This window comes from Hyperolius riggenbachi, chromosome 6 (assembly GCF_040937935.1).
Source record: "Hyperolius riggenbachi isolate aHypRig1 chromosome 6, aHypRig1.pri, whole genome shotgun sequence".
In the NCBI taxonomy this organism is placed as follows: Eukaryota; Metazoa; Chordata; class Amphibia; order Anura; family Hyperoliidae; genus Hyperolius; species Hyperolius riggenbachi.
Window position 1 is genome coordinate 159,704,069 of NC_090651.1, and position 16,383 is coordinate 159,720,451.

Here is a 16,383-nt window from a genome sequence, read left to right on the forward strand (position 1 = left end):
CACTATCGCGAAAAAAGTAGGCAGTTAAAAAATGTGACAGATGACAGGTTTTGGGCCAGTCCTTTTTAAGGGGGATTCTCAGGGCTCTCTTTGTTTTCAACAGCATTTCCTGAACAACAGTTGCAAAATCTAACTGAGATAATAGTGTGCAAGTGATTAGGGATGCCGGCTGGTATCTTGCTATTTTGGCAGTTAAACTGCTGTTCAGGAAATGCTGTTGAAAACAAAGAAATCCCTGAGACTCCCCCTTAAAAAGATGGACTGGCCCAAAACCTGTCATCTGTCATTTTTTAACTGCCTACTTTTTTCGCGATAGTGGTCCTTTAAATCGGAAAGAAAACTAATTTTCAAAGTAAGTCCCATGTTATCCTATGGCACGTTTCACACTTAACGCACTTTAACTGAAATCTTCTTCCCAATGCACTGCTATTGAAAAAACGCGTACCAATGCGCACTAACGCATACCAACTGATTAAGTGTCAAAGGGCCCTTAGGGTGTAGTCCCGAGTTAACACCGCCTTATAAATATGCATGATGTTAGGGATGCCGACTGTGGGTCTGCTCCAGTATATGTCTTCTAGCAACTAGGGGATTCAATACAGCAATCAGATACTTCACTTTAAGCCCTTTGTTCCCCAAATATTCTTCACTTTAGGTCTGTTTTAAGACTAAGTCTTTCCTTGGGAAGGATTTTCTCCCAAGAATAATTTCATTTTCTAAACTTTTTGAATCAAACCGTTTAATGCGTAATTTTAGTTTCACCTATTATATTTTTTAAATAAAAAGTGCTACTGCAGATAAAAAAAATAAAAAAATAAATAGTTCACAAAATCTTCTTCCGTTATTTCTCTAATTCATCACAAAAACGAAATTACGTTGCTTATGGTGGTATTTTACCTTGAACCAAGAAAATGTATTTTTAACCCTTAGACGGCTAGACTTGCACTGCATATCTCTACACGCCGATGCCAGCTAGGTTCATATTGTGTTGAATTGTACCTGTATCAAGTACAAAGTCTATGAATTTAGCTAATGATACAGAATTATACTACCGGTAATTAAATCTCGCTGCAGAAACATTTGTTTTGTCCATATTCAAGTTGCATAGATTTGCAGTAACATTTGCATATTTCTGTATCAACCTAGAACTGTCAGATTTTACAATAAAGCAGAAAGTTGGCACTGAGCCAAAATGTTGTACTAAAAATCTTTTAGACATCCGTGGCAAAGTAATATGGGGACACAAAAATGCCTGTTGCAGGCGGAACTAGTTTTGTATTTAAAACCTTTTAGACATCCATGGCATATAGATGCAAAACCATAAAACAAATAAAGACATCAGCAGCAATCTAAGGGCCAATGGTAAAAATGAGGAAGAAAGGGTTAATGGGAAAGGTTAATTAATAATTTTATTATGTAGAGGGCATGACCTTGTTAAACTGTATCTTTTATTGTAATAGTTTTCATTGCATCTCCATTATTTTTACCCAGTGAAAAAAGTGACCTGTGATCCTTATCATTTAGGCCTCTTGCACACTGCATGCATTTCCGATTCAGATTTTTAATCTGTTTTTACCTCCGATTCAGATTTTTAATCTGTTTTTACCTCCGATTCAGATTTTTAAACTTTACTGCATGCTGCATTTTTTGATCCGTTTTTCTGTTGAATGTATTTAGGGAAAATCAGAATCGGAAACAGAATCAGATTCAGAAAACGGATTTGCAGTGTGCAGGGAGCCTTATACAGATCTCCCTGGTGGTCTACCATACATTTTCCTGGTGGATTATCCCTTTTAGGTGTCCCTGGTGTCCAGCGGTCTGCTATAAGTTTCCCTGTTGTCTAGTGGTCCCCTGTATGATTCCCTATACATTTACCTGGTGTGTCTAGGGAGTTATAAGCAGCTGTAAACCATTAGAAAAGTAACGTTTAACAACTTGAGGACTGCAGTGTTAAACCCCCTTAAAGAGAATCTGTATTGTTAAAATCGCACAAAAGTAAACATTCCAGTGCGTTAGGGGACATCTCCTATTACCCTCTGTCACAATTTCGCCGCTCCTCGCCGCATTAAAAGTGGTTAAAAACAGTTTTAAAAAGTTTGTTTATAAACAAACAAAATGGCCACCAAAACAGGAAGTAGGTTGATGTACAGTATGTCCACACATAGAAAATACATCCATACACAAGCAGGCTGTATACAGCCTTCCTTTTTAATCTCAAGAGATCATTTGTGTGTTTCTTTCCCCCTGCAGCTATCTTCCACTGAAGTGTCAGGCTTTTTCTTCCTGCAGAGTGCAGACAGCTCTTCCTGTATGTAATTCCTCCGTATGTGAAAGCCCAGCCAGCTCAGAGGAGGATTTATCCAGCTTGTAAAAGATAATAGAGCAGAGAGAACCTGCCATAATCTAAATAACACACAGGCAGTGTGCAGAGAGGGGCCTGGAGGGGGGAGATGCATCACAGAACCACAACACTGAAGAACTTGGCAGCCTTCCAGACACAGGCTGACAAGTCTGACAAGAGAGAGATAAGTTGATTTATCACAGAGATGGTGATAGTAGAACGTGCTGCAGTAAGCCAGAACACATTAGAATAGGTTTTGGAACTTGTAGGATGATAAAAAACAGGATGCAATTTTTGTTACGGAGTCTCTTTAAAGACCAGGACATTTTTCACCTAATTGACCACTGCAGCTTTAAGGCATAGCTGCAGGGCCGCACAACACAGAACACAAGTGATCCCCCCCCCCCCCTTCCCCTCACCAACAGAGCTCTCTGTTGGTGGGGTCTGATCAACCCCCCCCCCCCCGTGTTTATTTATAATAAATATTGTTTTATTTTATTAATAAAAACGTGTTCCCCCCCCCCCCCCTTCCTCCCCCCGCCAGCCAATCAGTGTCATCAGCTGTCATAGGCTTCAGCCTATGACAACCGATCACTCACCAGCCTCAGGAGGGGACAGCCGTGTCACACGGCTGTCCCCAGTACAGCGCTGCTGCCGATCGCAGCGCTGTACAAGTACATAGACGGCGATCACGCCGTCTAACAGTCTTCCGAGACTGAAGAGGGGGCGGAGCTCCGCCCCCCCCAAGCATGAGATGTGCGTGCAGCGTGCGATCTCATGCAAATTAGAGCCCCAGGACTTGACGCCAATTGGCGTTAGGCAGTCCTGGGGCTGCCGCCGCGACCACGCCCTTTGGCTTGGGGCGGTCGTTAAGAAGTAAAAAAAAAAAATGTAAGTGTATCTTGAATCTCCCAAGTTTGGGCCACTTTAACACTAGGGCATTGCATACCCTGTACAAACAGGATCACAGCGGAGAGAAAACGTCGCATTGCATGGTATGCATGCAAAGCAATGCACACAAGTACATGATAAGTACGCTTCACTGCAACTGTTAAACTGCATGTTATGCGATACCGCACAGCATGCCTCACGTTTTTGTAATGTATTCCAATGCAAGTTATATTACAAACGGGCCTAGCCATGTCACACACACGTGCACACTTACGGAATCATGGATCATTCCGGAGAGTTGCTTTGTACAGCGAGTGTCTAGAATAGGGACGGTCTGCTAATAATTATGGTTTGAAATACATTTTATGGAAACTTGCGCATCTTGGAAATGAACCTATCGAATGCTGTCTAGAATACGGATGAAAGATGCTAATAACTGAGTTAATGCAAGTTAAATGTATATGGAAATTGACCAATCAGATGCTGCAGCGGGCACTGTGTGCAGTACATATTAATAGACCTCCTCCTAAGTGCACACAAACGCATGTACTGTATATTCCTGCGTACAAGACTACTTTTTAACCCTTGAAAATCTTCTGAAAAGTTGGGGGTCGTCTTATACGCCAGGTGTCATTGATGCCGGGTGATATGCCCTATCCTGTTACCGCCTCTCAGATCTCCCTGCTGAGGGAGCGCAATCTATTCTTCCATACCGCTCTGATAAACAGGTAGACAAGGAGAGCTGACCAGTCTATTAGTTGACCAATGCAACAAGTCAATTGACTATATACTGTTATATACTGGGTAACACATACAGTACAGCACCAGTATCTGTTCATACACAGCACCAGTATATGATTTTTTTTAATTTTATTTTAATTTGGTGTGCGTTGTAAGAGGGGTAGTCTTATATGGCGAGTATATCCCAAACTCTATATTTTAACTGGAAAAGTTGGGGGGTCGTCTTATACGCCCAGACGTCTTATACACCGGAATATACGGTATCTCAATAGGTCAAATATGATTTGCATAAATAAATACCCCATGCTTGTCCTTACTGTGAAGTTCACATCAAACCTAATGAGTATGGCACGTGTGCGTTTCAAATAAAAGGTATGTTATTCTTACCTGGAGAACTCTGAAGCTCCTGTTTAATACACCCGCTATGCAGCATTTGTAATGAATTAATTTACTGAGGGCTTTCCACAATTCATCACAATTTAATGATTTTATTATTTTAATTTTTTATGTGCTCACAAGTGACTGACTTCTTTCCCCATGTTACCCTGAGCAATGGTTCACAATTGTTTTTATCAGTTTAATCTGTCAATTCCACAGGTACTTGGTAACCAGAGGTAACATTTTGTTGGGCTATTTTTAATTTTTTTCTTCCCATTCCCCTTTCCTCTACCCTGCCATTTATGCCTTTCTTTCTCACCTCAATGGTTGTGTGTTTCAATGCTTCATATTTATGTGAGTATCACATTCCAACTGACTTTTGCATTAACAGTGCTTTGGAATAGTTAGGTGTTTGAACCCTGAGGCAATAGTTATTTTCCTCCAGTCTAAGACCCTCTTTTGTCACGGTCACATTTTGGTTTCTTGGGTGGATGCGGATCATTTTTTCCCCCAAATATATATTGTACTAGCTTTTTTGAGGTAAATTTGGTAAGTTGTATTTTTTTTTACATGGACTGAGGTCATGTTTGTGCTGTAACCCTCTGAGGAAGTAAAATTAAACCATGAAATCTGTGTAAGGAGAATACAGCCTCCAGAATGTAATATAAATACCTGTGTTAATAATTGAGTGTTTATGAAGTATAGTGATTAGAACATCTATTGTAAGGCTCTTTGCCACGAACACAGTAAATCCAGCGCAGGAGACTCGGGCGCACAGGGAGTAACTTTGTCGCCGTCAGAAGAAGCTACTTTTAAAACAATTCGGCTTCCAGCAATTGCTGGAAGCCAAATTATTTGATTCCCCACCATCCATGGCGGCCTGGAGGGGGAATAATATTTAACACGGCCGGGATTGGTGCAGCAACAGGATCAGCAATATACCAGCTGTATCCTGCACCCAAGTCTCCCGCGCCGATTCCTCTTGTACGCTCTTTGCCATGTTGTAGTGCTAAATTTCATATTTTATAGCACTACATTCTCCACTTTAAATTGTACATTTCATTACACAATCTCTAGGCATAGCAGGTTTGTATTTGACTTTATTGATTAAATACTATGACTACTGTGATTTTATATGTGGATTATAATTTGAACACTAAATCTTTAAAGTAATGAAGCCTAAACGTCTTGAGAATGTTCAATAACCACTCCTAACCTGTTCTGGTTTGCTAATTGTTAAATTCCTAACAGGATTTAAACTCCCACAAATTGGGTTCTCTTCCCAGACATTGAGCCCCAATGAATTATAAGAAGATTGCATAAATCCTGGCCACGTTTGCACAATAACTCGTGTTCCAATGATATGAACCAGTGTTTGGTGCATATTTGGTAACGTAAAAGAAACAAAAGATAAAAATAACTCAATAGAGATAAGTGTACAGGGCTATTTTTTTTTATTTATATTTTTACATTTAGCTGACCTTAGACATTTGTGGTAAAGGAAAGAGCAAAAGTAATTGCTGGGAAAAAAGGTAATATTTATATTTCCTCTTTTCATAAACAGAAAAAATATATTTCAAACCCACTTGCAGTCTGTATCATGTCATCCCCCTGTACACAGTTTTATATGTATTCAGTTTGGCTGTTGTGTAAGCAAAACTGCAGTGTTACACATATAATGGAAAACAGATTTCATAGGAAAAAGGGAAGTTCATAACAGAATGAACCAGTAGCATACATAGTTGTATGTCCTAGAAACAAAATCTAAACAAAATGCTGTTTAAAACAAAGTATCTGTCACTATCAAAATATACAATTTGGATTGAACATTATGCAAACTTTAAAAAATATTACATTATTTGTTGTGATTGTAAGTTATGGCAGCAAGTTCTTAGAGCCAAGATGGTCAATTGCTCAAGGCAATTTCTAGATGCATCAACAGTCCCACCCTTAGGGCATTTAGCAAAATCGTTGCAGGCTCTCCAAATGCAGCAAAGAATCTTTTAGAACCGTAAGTGCGTTTTGTGTTTTACCATGTACCTAAAAAGCAAAAACAAAAATCAGTATTTACTTGATCCCAAATAATGACGGCATTGTCTTATTACAAATATTCACAAGCTTACTACTAGTAGTACAAGAAACATTAGGAAATTGCAGGTGTAGTAGACAGTATTACGTCCTGAAGTCCAAGAGGTAGGTGTTAAACTATACGCGCGCACACACAAACATTCACACATTTAAATTAAACAAGGCAAAACTAATAGTACAAACTTATACAGCACACACTGTACTTAGCAAAAAAAAAAAATCTGCATAGGTTCATATAAGCACATTTTTATATACTAATTCATTTGGGGATGGAAAGCACTTTATCAGGGGTCTTAATGATCGGTACAATTGTATGCAAGTATTTGGCTAGCCCAAGCTAAATTAGCAGTTTAGTTAATTTGAAAACAGTAGCACACAACTACAACAGAAAACTGTGTTAAATTGCATGTTTGCAAATATTAAAGGACAACTGAATTGAGAAGACTATGGAGGCTGCCATGTTTATTTCCTTTTAAACAATACCAGTTGCCTGGCAGCCCTGCTGGTCTGTTTGGCTGCATAAGTGTCTGAACACCACCAGAAACAAGCATGCAGCTAATCTGTCAGATCTGACAATAAGGTCAGAAACACCTAATCTGCTGTATGCTTGTTCAGGGTCTATGGCTGAAAATATTAGAGGCAGAGGGGCAGCAGGGCTGCCAGGAAACTGGTATTGCTTAAAGAGAAACCGTAACCAAAAATTTAACTTTATCCCAATCAGTAGCTGATACCCCCTTTTACATGAGAAATCTATTAATTTTCACAAACAGATAATCAGGGAGCTCAGTATGGTTGATATTGTATTAAAACCCCTCCCACAGGAAACTGAGGACCATGGTCCTGGCAGTTTCCTGTCTGTGAGCCTCATTGCACTGTGGGAAATAACAGCCGTTTTACAGCTGTTCCCAACTGCCATAAAAGCAAGCAGCATCTCCTTCCAGTGACATCACCTGCCAGCAGTAAAAATGTCACCATGTGATAAATGTCAGAATGTATGTCAGGGAGAGGAAAGATTTTACAATGGGCATACACTGAATAAATCATTTATACATAATTATTGTAAAAATGAAGCACTTTTTTATTACATGATTTTCACTGGAGTTCCTCTTTAAGAGTAAATAAACATGACAGCCTTCATATACCTCTCTCTTCAGTTGTCCTTTAAAGCAAACCTGTTAGGAGGAAAGGGTTAAAATCTGGATACTTCTGTCAGCAGTGGAAAGCTTCTGGATGGCCCAGAGGCTTCCCAGATCCTCTAACCTTCCTTTCTGCCTAGGACCCTCTTCTCGTGGCTGTGCTCCTGTTTCGTGTATGCGCTTATCTGTGCTGGACATGTGCAGGCACAGGTAACCTCTGCAGTAGTAGAATTAAGAATGCAAGAAAAAAAGCTGTGCGCAAGTGGCTATGTTCAAATGGACATGCACAGCCCTACTTGTGCATGCCCAGCCCAGATTAGCGCTTGTACACAGTGGGAGAGTGGCCACAGGAAGCATATTGTGCTTGTAGAAAATGGTTAGAGGGACACAGTGCTGGAACTTTCCAGAGGCTTCCTACTACTGTGGTATATCACAAATAAAAAATAAAAAAAAGTCCAAATTTCACTTCAGGTATGCTTTAGCTGTACCTTTACTCATCCTGCTCACTCATCTTTGTTGGAAAGAAAGTAGGCAGGATAATTATATACATAAAATGTAAACATGTAAAAGTACCAAATAACATAGCAATGGCTCCTCTAGATCCATGGAAGGTTTTTTTAAGAAGGAGCTTGATGATTCCTTCTTTTAGAGAGGTAGGAAACCTCCCTGCTTGCAGAGAGTAATTTACTATTTTGTGAAATGCTGGACCAAGCAGGTCAGGGCATTTCAAGGCATATCGAACTATCTAATCAGCTAAAAAACGAACTGTGTATTCCCAGCATTACTACTGTGTGGTATGGAGTTTTACTACTGCTTGAGATGGAATAAATGAGTTATCATACAACTGTCAGTCTGCTCTCGGTGTATGGACCCTCATATCCCTTCACACACGTCTTGCTGTCTGCATTAGTGCAAAGGCTGGGGAATGAAGCTATTGGTGTACACAGGACAAAGGGTCAGGTCAAGGACTATCTGAGGTTCAGAGCGGGTTAGAAAAAAAGTTATGTAGTAATGCAGCCTTTCTGATTGATTTGTTATTTGCTTTGGAGACTTACAAAACTCCTTGTAATGCTAGATGCAAAACCCTTTTGCTGTTTTAAAGATGAAATCTGCTAATAAATGGCCTGATTATGCAGATCTGTAATTTTCCACATAAAAATTACAAATGGTTATTACCTGTCCAACGTTTCCCAAAATTTTAAGAAAACAGGTCTGTCCAAATGTCTTTTGTGGTAACTCAGCTCCAACAAAGTAACATCCCATTTCTGCACATTGGGATCCAGTCGCACTTCATCATACTTGAGATGGAAAGCTCTAACTGCAAAAGACAGACAAAGCCATTGTAAAATAGAAATGCAATGCATTTGGTTAAAGGGAAGGTTCAGGGAGGGTGGGTAAAAAATAAAAATCAAATTCCACTTACCCGGGGCTTCCTCCAGCCCGTGGCAGGCAGGAGGTGCCCTCGCCGCCGCTCCGCAGGCTCCCGGTGGTCTCCGGTGGCCGACCCGACCTGGCCGGCTGCCAGGTCGGGCTCTTCTGCGCTCCAAGGCCCGGAACTTCTGCGTCCCACGCCGGCGCGCTGACGTCATCGGACGTCCTCCGGGCTCTACTGCGCATGCGCAGTACTTCTGCGCCTGCGCAGTAGAGCCCGGAGGACGTCAGATGACGTCAGAGCGCCGGCGTGGGACGCAGAAGTTCCGGGCCTTGGAGCGCAGAAGAGCCCGACCTGGCAGCCGGCCTGGCCAGGTCGGGTCGGCCACCGGAGACCACCGGGAGCCTGTGGAGCGGCGGCGAAGGCACCTCCTGCCTGCCACGGGCTGGAGGAAGCCCCGGGTAAGTGGAATTTGATTTTTATTTTTTACCCACCCTCCCTGAACCTTTCCTTTAAGCAATCCTGTAAACAGTAGCTTTCCAGAAGTGTTGCATATATTTTATGAATTAATACAATAAATATTTTTTTTAGAATACTTCTAGTCCAAGATCAATGGAATTAAATTTTTTTGTCTTATGAGTGTGATGGCGAAACAAACATCCACTAGCCGCTTGTAGTTACTTGACATATGTTTGTTATGAGTTGGGACCATTACTAATTAACAGATTATTATGAATTAGTATTTATATAGCGCAGACATCTTCCACAGTGCTTTAGGATCATACCAACATACAGATGTTGCAGCACAATAGACTTGTTAAATATAGTTTAACATGTTCAAAAGCTGTTAAAGTGTTGGAGAGGCCAAATAAACCTATTTAACTGTGTCATTAGCTAAAACAGGAAAGCTTTACCAGACTGAATGCTAACAATGGACTCTTCCAGAAAGCCCCTCTGTGTATTTTACCACTTTGTTTGGTCTCCTCAGTGCACAGATTAACTGGAAGAGGTGGGCTGGTGGCCTGACAGTATACCAGATAGTGGCAGTGTTTCCCTATTGTCTTACAGGCTCCAATCTAGTAAGGGGCCCATACATTTGCCGACCAACCAACCAATTGACCATTCAATTTGATTATTATGATCGAATTGGATGAAAATTGGTGCTGCCAAGTGCATGCCCGACCGACAAAGCGATCAATTTCGGGACAGAAATTGGCCGCACTGTCTATCGTGCATGCTGGAAAATTTCGGGCCGAAGTTGGTTGGTCGAGTGCGCAGCAGTACGGCAGCCGAATTGCAAACGAGCCACGAAACGACGAACCCCCCGCCGCAATGTATAAATGTATGCAGTGTGTGCATTTATACATTACCTGTCCGGTGTCTGCCTCCATGCATTTCCGTCCATCTCGCCGGGTTGCGCATACACGCCGGCAGCGATATGTCTGACATCACAAAGGCGCATAGTCTGACGTCAGATGCTATGCGCTGCTAGCGTGTATGCGGCTTACCTGCCGAGATGGATGGACACCAGACAGGTAATGTACAAATGCATACACACTGCATACATTCATACATTGGGGCGGACGCGGCGGCTCAGCAGATTCCCTGATGAATTCATGCAAAATCGGACGGGAATCGGCTTGTAATGTATGGGCAGATTCGATTAGAGACAACTTTATCTCTATTCAGATTAAATTAGAGATAAATTTGTCTCCTGGTCGAATCTGCCCATAATCTTCTAATATATGGGCACCTGTACACTCCACCTCAAAGTATTAAATCACAGAAAGTGTGAGCATCATCCCTTTGAATCCACTTAGATTTTTGCCTGGAGGTGCTGGTGGCCAACTGAGTGAGAAAGCTGGTAGTGTCACAGGTGCTGTAAGACGGACAGGGTTACATAGTCATGTAATAATATGGTAACACCGCTCAGCAGGATCACATATTGATGAAAGGAATCTGTTCAAATTGCATAAAAAACCAACAACACAGCAATCTTTATTAAGACAGTCACGGACAGGGCATCATGCTCACGCGTATCGGAGCTCCTTAGTCATAGCTAACAAAGAGGTGTTTTATCTACCCAATGGTAGATAAAACGGTGTTAAAAACAGCTAAAATAATAAAGGGAGAGGTGCCTTACTTCAATAAACGACACATTCATACACATATGAAGTTTAATTATGCACAGGCAACCTGTTTTGTGGGTCTAATGTGTACTTCCCACTTCCTCAGAGTGGCACTCCATTCTTGGCTCTAGATACATCTCTGGCACTGCAGTTGGCCTGAGAATGTGGGCATTAGACCCACAAAACGCGTTCCCTGTGCATAACTAAACAGTCATATGTGTATGAATGTGTCATTATTGAAGTAAGCCACCTCTCCCTTTATTATTTTAGCTACTTTAACACCAATTTATCTACCATTGGGCCCTTCTTCTTCCCCCCCCGCTTTCTTTCCCTGACACTATATTCCGTGTTCTATCTAAATGCCACTTGTATCCCCTATGCTGCAACTCTGTTAAGGTCCGCTGGATCCAAGCAATTTTCCAAGCAATTGGTATGGCTCGGATGACAGCTGGATGCCTTCAACACCGTGTTGCCAGAATATTGCTTCCTAAATGTGCTCGTATGAGTAATTCCTGATCCTGTACCCATCAGGGTAAAGTCTAAATAGTCAAATCTCCCCAGCACCACTGTTCATAGTAAAACTGTATGGATGGTGCTGCCCACCATCCCTCATTCCCTTTTATGTATTTTTGATGTTAAATAGGGGAGCTGTAATGCTATTCTCTTTCAGTAATTTTTTGCATTTATATTGAGCACTTTGTAATCTAGGCACTATGAACATTTTAATGTTATGTACCTTAAAGCATCAGGATACTTTGCATCTCTAAATTGTTTATACTGCCCATGTGGGTGTGTACCTGCGTGGGCATTGTTAGCTATGACTAAGGAGAGACTGCAGCTCCGATATCCATGAGCATGCTGCCTTGTCCGTGATTGTCTTAAGATTGGACTCTTACGTTCCACTTTTGAGCAAATTCCTTACATCAATATATATATATATATATAGTCATGTCACTAACGGTCTTTCAGAGGAGCTCATAATCTAATCCATCGTAGTCCAATTTACAGGGGAAGCAAATTAAATTATCTGTATGGGAGGAAACCAGAGTGTCTGGAGGAAACCCACGCACACTCAGGGAGAACATACAAACTCCGTGCAGATGGTGCCCTGGTTGGGATTCAAACCAGGGACCCAGTGCTGCAAGGCGAGAGTGCTAGCCACTATGCCACCATGCTGCTGGTATTTATGCATAGGAGGGCTCCTCGACCCATTTATATGCAAACATCAAATTTTATTTTACGCATTATCAATTTTCAAACAAACTGGTAAACTCTTACTTTTTGCAAAGATATCCACTGGAGATCCATCAGGCAACAGCCACGGCCAGCCCTTGAACTGCCAGGCAGGGCCCTGGACAAATACAGCTACCACACGATCCCTTTAGAAACAACATTTTCAAAAGTCAGTCAACACACATGCACTACTGGTGTCAGAATAGACACAGGCATTCCTATATTAAACAGATGCATGAAAGTGTTTCCAAGATAAGAGACGCCAGGATTATTCCTCCCATTTCTCTCTCTCCATACTGACTGTTCTAATTCAGATAATCTTTTTAGAAAAACTACAAATGAGATTGCTTCCTGTAGAGGCTGGCCAACATAGAAATGTCTGCTCAAAATCCTGCTTCCCAATGTCATACCTTTTACCAGATCAATGGGAACGGTTCAAAAGTTGTAAAAGATACAGGTGCAGTCCCCGGGCGATGCAGTCTCGAACCCATGCTCTCTCGCCTGCCGTTCCGTGCACTTCCGTATAAGTCCGAGATAGCCTGGGTCAGAGATGACATCGATTGGACAAGTCGCCCGGGGACTGCATCTGTATCTTATATGCCTGTTAACACCCACCACTTGTGAGTGCATTACTTTTATTACCTATTAAACTCGTTGGCTTTACACTATTTTAGCATGTTTTAGTTGCACTGCTTATATTGGAGCATAAGTGGATATCTTGAACTGCAGATGATCCTTAACCCCCAAAGCTTTCATTCCCACCTCCGGATACTTTGGAGGGTGCTTGGGTGAGTGCGGGCACTTGGTGTCCTGGCACAGTTAGTGGAGTGTGCGAGGTGACGGAAAGCGACACTTTGGAGAGGTGTTGGAAGATTTCTCAGTTTAATGCAGTTATACACAGTATTTGCTTTGTTTCCCTTTTCTTGCATATGACGTGAATCTTGGCTAATACAACTTGGAGCGGCACATATGGGGTGAACCCTGCTCGGGATGGTGTGTGGACAACCTGAATAAGGACTGAGACTTTTTGTATTTAATATTAATTTCCTTGTAAGCAATACTAGTTGCCTGGCAGCCCCACTGACCCTCTAATACTTTTAGCTATACAGGGAGTGCATAATTATTAGGCAAGTGGTATTTTTGAGGAATAATTTTATTATTGAACAACCATGTTCTTAATGAACCCCAAAAACTCAATATCAAAGCTGAATATTTTTGAAAGTGGTTTTTAGTTTTAGCTATTTTAGGGGGATATCTGTGTGTGCAGGTGACTATTACTGTGCATAATTAGGCAACTTAACAAAAAACAAATATATACCCATTTCAGTTATTTATTTTTACCAGTGAAACCAATATAACATCTCAACATTCACAAATATAAATTTCTGACATTCGAAAACAAAACAAAAACAAATCAGTGACCAATATATCCACCTTTCTTTGCACGGACACTCAAAAGCCTTCCATCCATGGATTCTGTCAGTGTTTTGATCTGTTCACCATCAACATTGCGTGCAGCAGCAACCACAGCCTCCCAGACACTGTTCAGAGAGGTGTACTGTTTTCCCTCCTTGTAAATCTCACATTTTATGATGGACCCCAGGTTCTCAATGGGGTTCAGATCAGGTGAACAAGGAGGCCATGTCATTAGTTTTTCTTCTTTTATACCCTTTCTTGCCAGGCATGCTGTGGAGTACTTGGACGCGTGTGATGGAGCATTGTCCTGCATGAAAATCATGTTTTTCTTGAAGGATGCAGACTTCTTAATGTACCACTGCTTGAAGAAGGTGTCTTCCAGAAACTGGCAGTAGGACTGGGAGTTGAGCTTGACGCCATCCTCAACCCGAAAAGGCCCCACAAGCTCATCTTTGATGATACCAGCCCAAACCAGGACTCCACCTCCACCTTGCTGGCGTCTGAGTCAGTCTGGAGCTCTCTGCCCTTTACCAATCCAGCCACGGGCCCATCCATCTGGCCCATCAAGACTCACTCATTTCATCAGTCCATAAAACCTTAGAAAAAGGTCTTGAGATATTTCTTGGCCCAGTCTTGACGTTTCAGCTTGTGTGTCTTGTTCAGTGGTGGTCGTCTTTCAGCCTTTTTTTACCTTGGCCATGTCTCTGAGCATTGCACACCTTGTGCTTTTGGGCACTCCAGTGATGTTGCATCTCTGAAATATGGCCAAACTGGTGGCAAGTGGCATCTTGGCAGCTGCACGCTTGACTTTTCTCAGTTCATGGGCAGTTATTTTGCGCCTTGGTTTTTCCACACGTTTCTTGCGACCCTGTTGACTATTTTGAATGAAACGCTTGATTGTTCGATGATCACGCTTCAGAAGCTTTGCAATCTTAAGAGTGCTGCATCCCTTTGCAGGATATCTCACTATTTTTGACTTTTTCTGAGCCTGTCAAGTCCTTCTTTTGACCCATTTTGCCAAAGGAAAGGAAGTTGCCTAATAATTATGCACACCTGGTATAGGGTGTTGATGTCATTAGACCACACCCCTTCTCATTACAGAGATGCACATCACCTAATATGCTTAATTGGTAGTAGGCTTTCGAGCCTATACAGCTTGGAGTAAGACAACATGCATAAAGAGGATGATGTGGTCAAAATACTAATTTGCCTAATAATTCTGCACTCCCTGTATACCCTGAACAAGCATATACAGGTCAAGTGTTTCTGACATTCAGGGAGATTTATCAACGCTACAGCGCTCAAGCAGAGCGGGTTAATACTAACAAACGCACGCTACGGACGGTCCTGTCAGTGTAGCATGCAATCTTCACTCACACAAGATCCTTTGAAGTGCAGCTCGGTGATGGTAGTGATGTTAATTATTATAGTAGTGGCCGTGCTACTGAAGTATCGTGGTCACACTACCATCATCGTGTGGCACTTCAAAGGATCTCGCGTAAGAGCGCATACTACGCCGACAGGACCATGTGTAGCGAATGCTCGTTAGTATTGACCCGTGTTGTCAGTGCGGTTACATTGATAAATCAGCCCCATTATCAGATCTGACAAGATTAGCTGCATGCTTGTTTCTGGTGTTATTCAGACACTACTGCAAGCAAATAGATCAGCAGTGCTGCCAGGCAAACGGCATTGTTTAATAGGAAATAAATATAGTAGCCTTCATATTCTCACTTCCGATGTACTTCAACCAGAATTTCAGAGCACAAAAAGATTGCAAAGGGGTGCTGAACAGTTAGATGAATTATTTTATAGATTCTGCAAAAAGGGGTAAGATATTTAGCTTAATTGTACATAAAGCACACCTGAACCGGGTCAAAAAATTATTACTTTTACTTACCTGGGGCTTCTTCCGGCCCCCTATAGACTTTGCAGCCCCTCAGTATCTTTGGGGTCCTCTCTGCTGTACTGCTGACCCTCTCAGAGTAAACTACGACCCAGTTGGGTCACAGTTATTGCGCGTTTCCATTTGTGTGCCTCTTCAATCACGCTCCCATTACCGGGAGCATTCTCCATATGCGCAGTACAATTCTTTTAGCAAACCACGCAAGCGCAGACTGCTGGCTAAGGAAGTGCAATCGATGAGGCACCCGGATGGGACTGCGTATATGCAGTAGCCGCAACCAAGGCAGGTCAGAGATTTTTCCGAGTGGGAAATCTGGCCAACGGATGGGACCCTAAAGACACTGAGGGGCCTCAAAGAAGAAGCCCCACCCGGTCCAGGTGTGCTTTAAGCATTCGCATGGTCTCTTACGGTGAAGTCAATGTTTGTGAGTGTAAAAACAGAAAAATCTTTGGTTAAGTATATTAAACATGTTCTGTTTCAAGCCAAAACTAAACAAGCCTACTATAAAAGCAATCAGGTTGATAAGAATATAAAAGGCTCAAAGAAGCAAAGTGTTAAACATGGATCAGATATGCTTTAGAAACACCACCAGGGTTGTGAAGTCGGAGTAATTTTTGGGAACCCGGAGTCGGGGAAAAACATGCAGCAACTCCTAATACATTTAAACTGCAATTAAAAGAGAAAAAATATGATAAAATGTGTATTTCTTATATAATAGTCATCAAAAATAAATTGTGTATATATAATAATAG

The 16,383-nt window shown here is 41.8% G+C and overlaps 1 protein-coding gene across 1 annotated transcript in view; it reads right to left on the reverse strand.

The window, feature by feature from the left end:
* Window positions 1–5,788: 5,788 nt before the first annotated feature.
* The window catches only part of CDC73 (cell division cycle 73), a 168,290-nt gene continuing 157,695 nt past the window's right edge, over window positions 5,789–16,383 (reverse strand). Inside the window, exons 15-17 of the mRNA XM_068240119.1 lie at window positions 12,355–12,455; window positions 8,752–8,893; window positions 5,789–6,391 (exon numbers count right to left, since the gene is read on the reverse strand). Of these exons, the coding sequence (XP_068096220.1) occupies window positions 6,355–6,391; window positions 8,752–8,893; window positions 12,355–12,455 (280 nt within the window). The 3' untranslated portion in view covers window positions 5,789–6,354. The remainder of the gene's footprint in view (window positions 6,392–8,751; window positions 8,894–12,354; window positions 12,456–16,383) is intronic.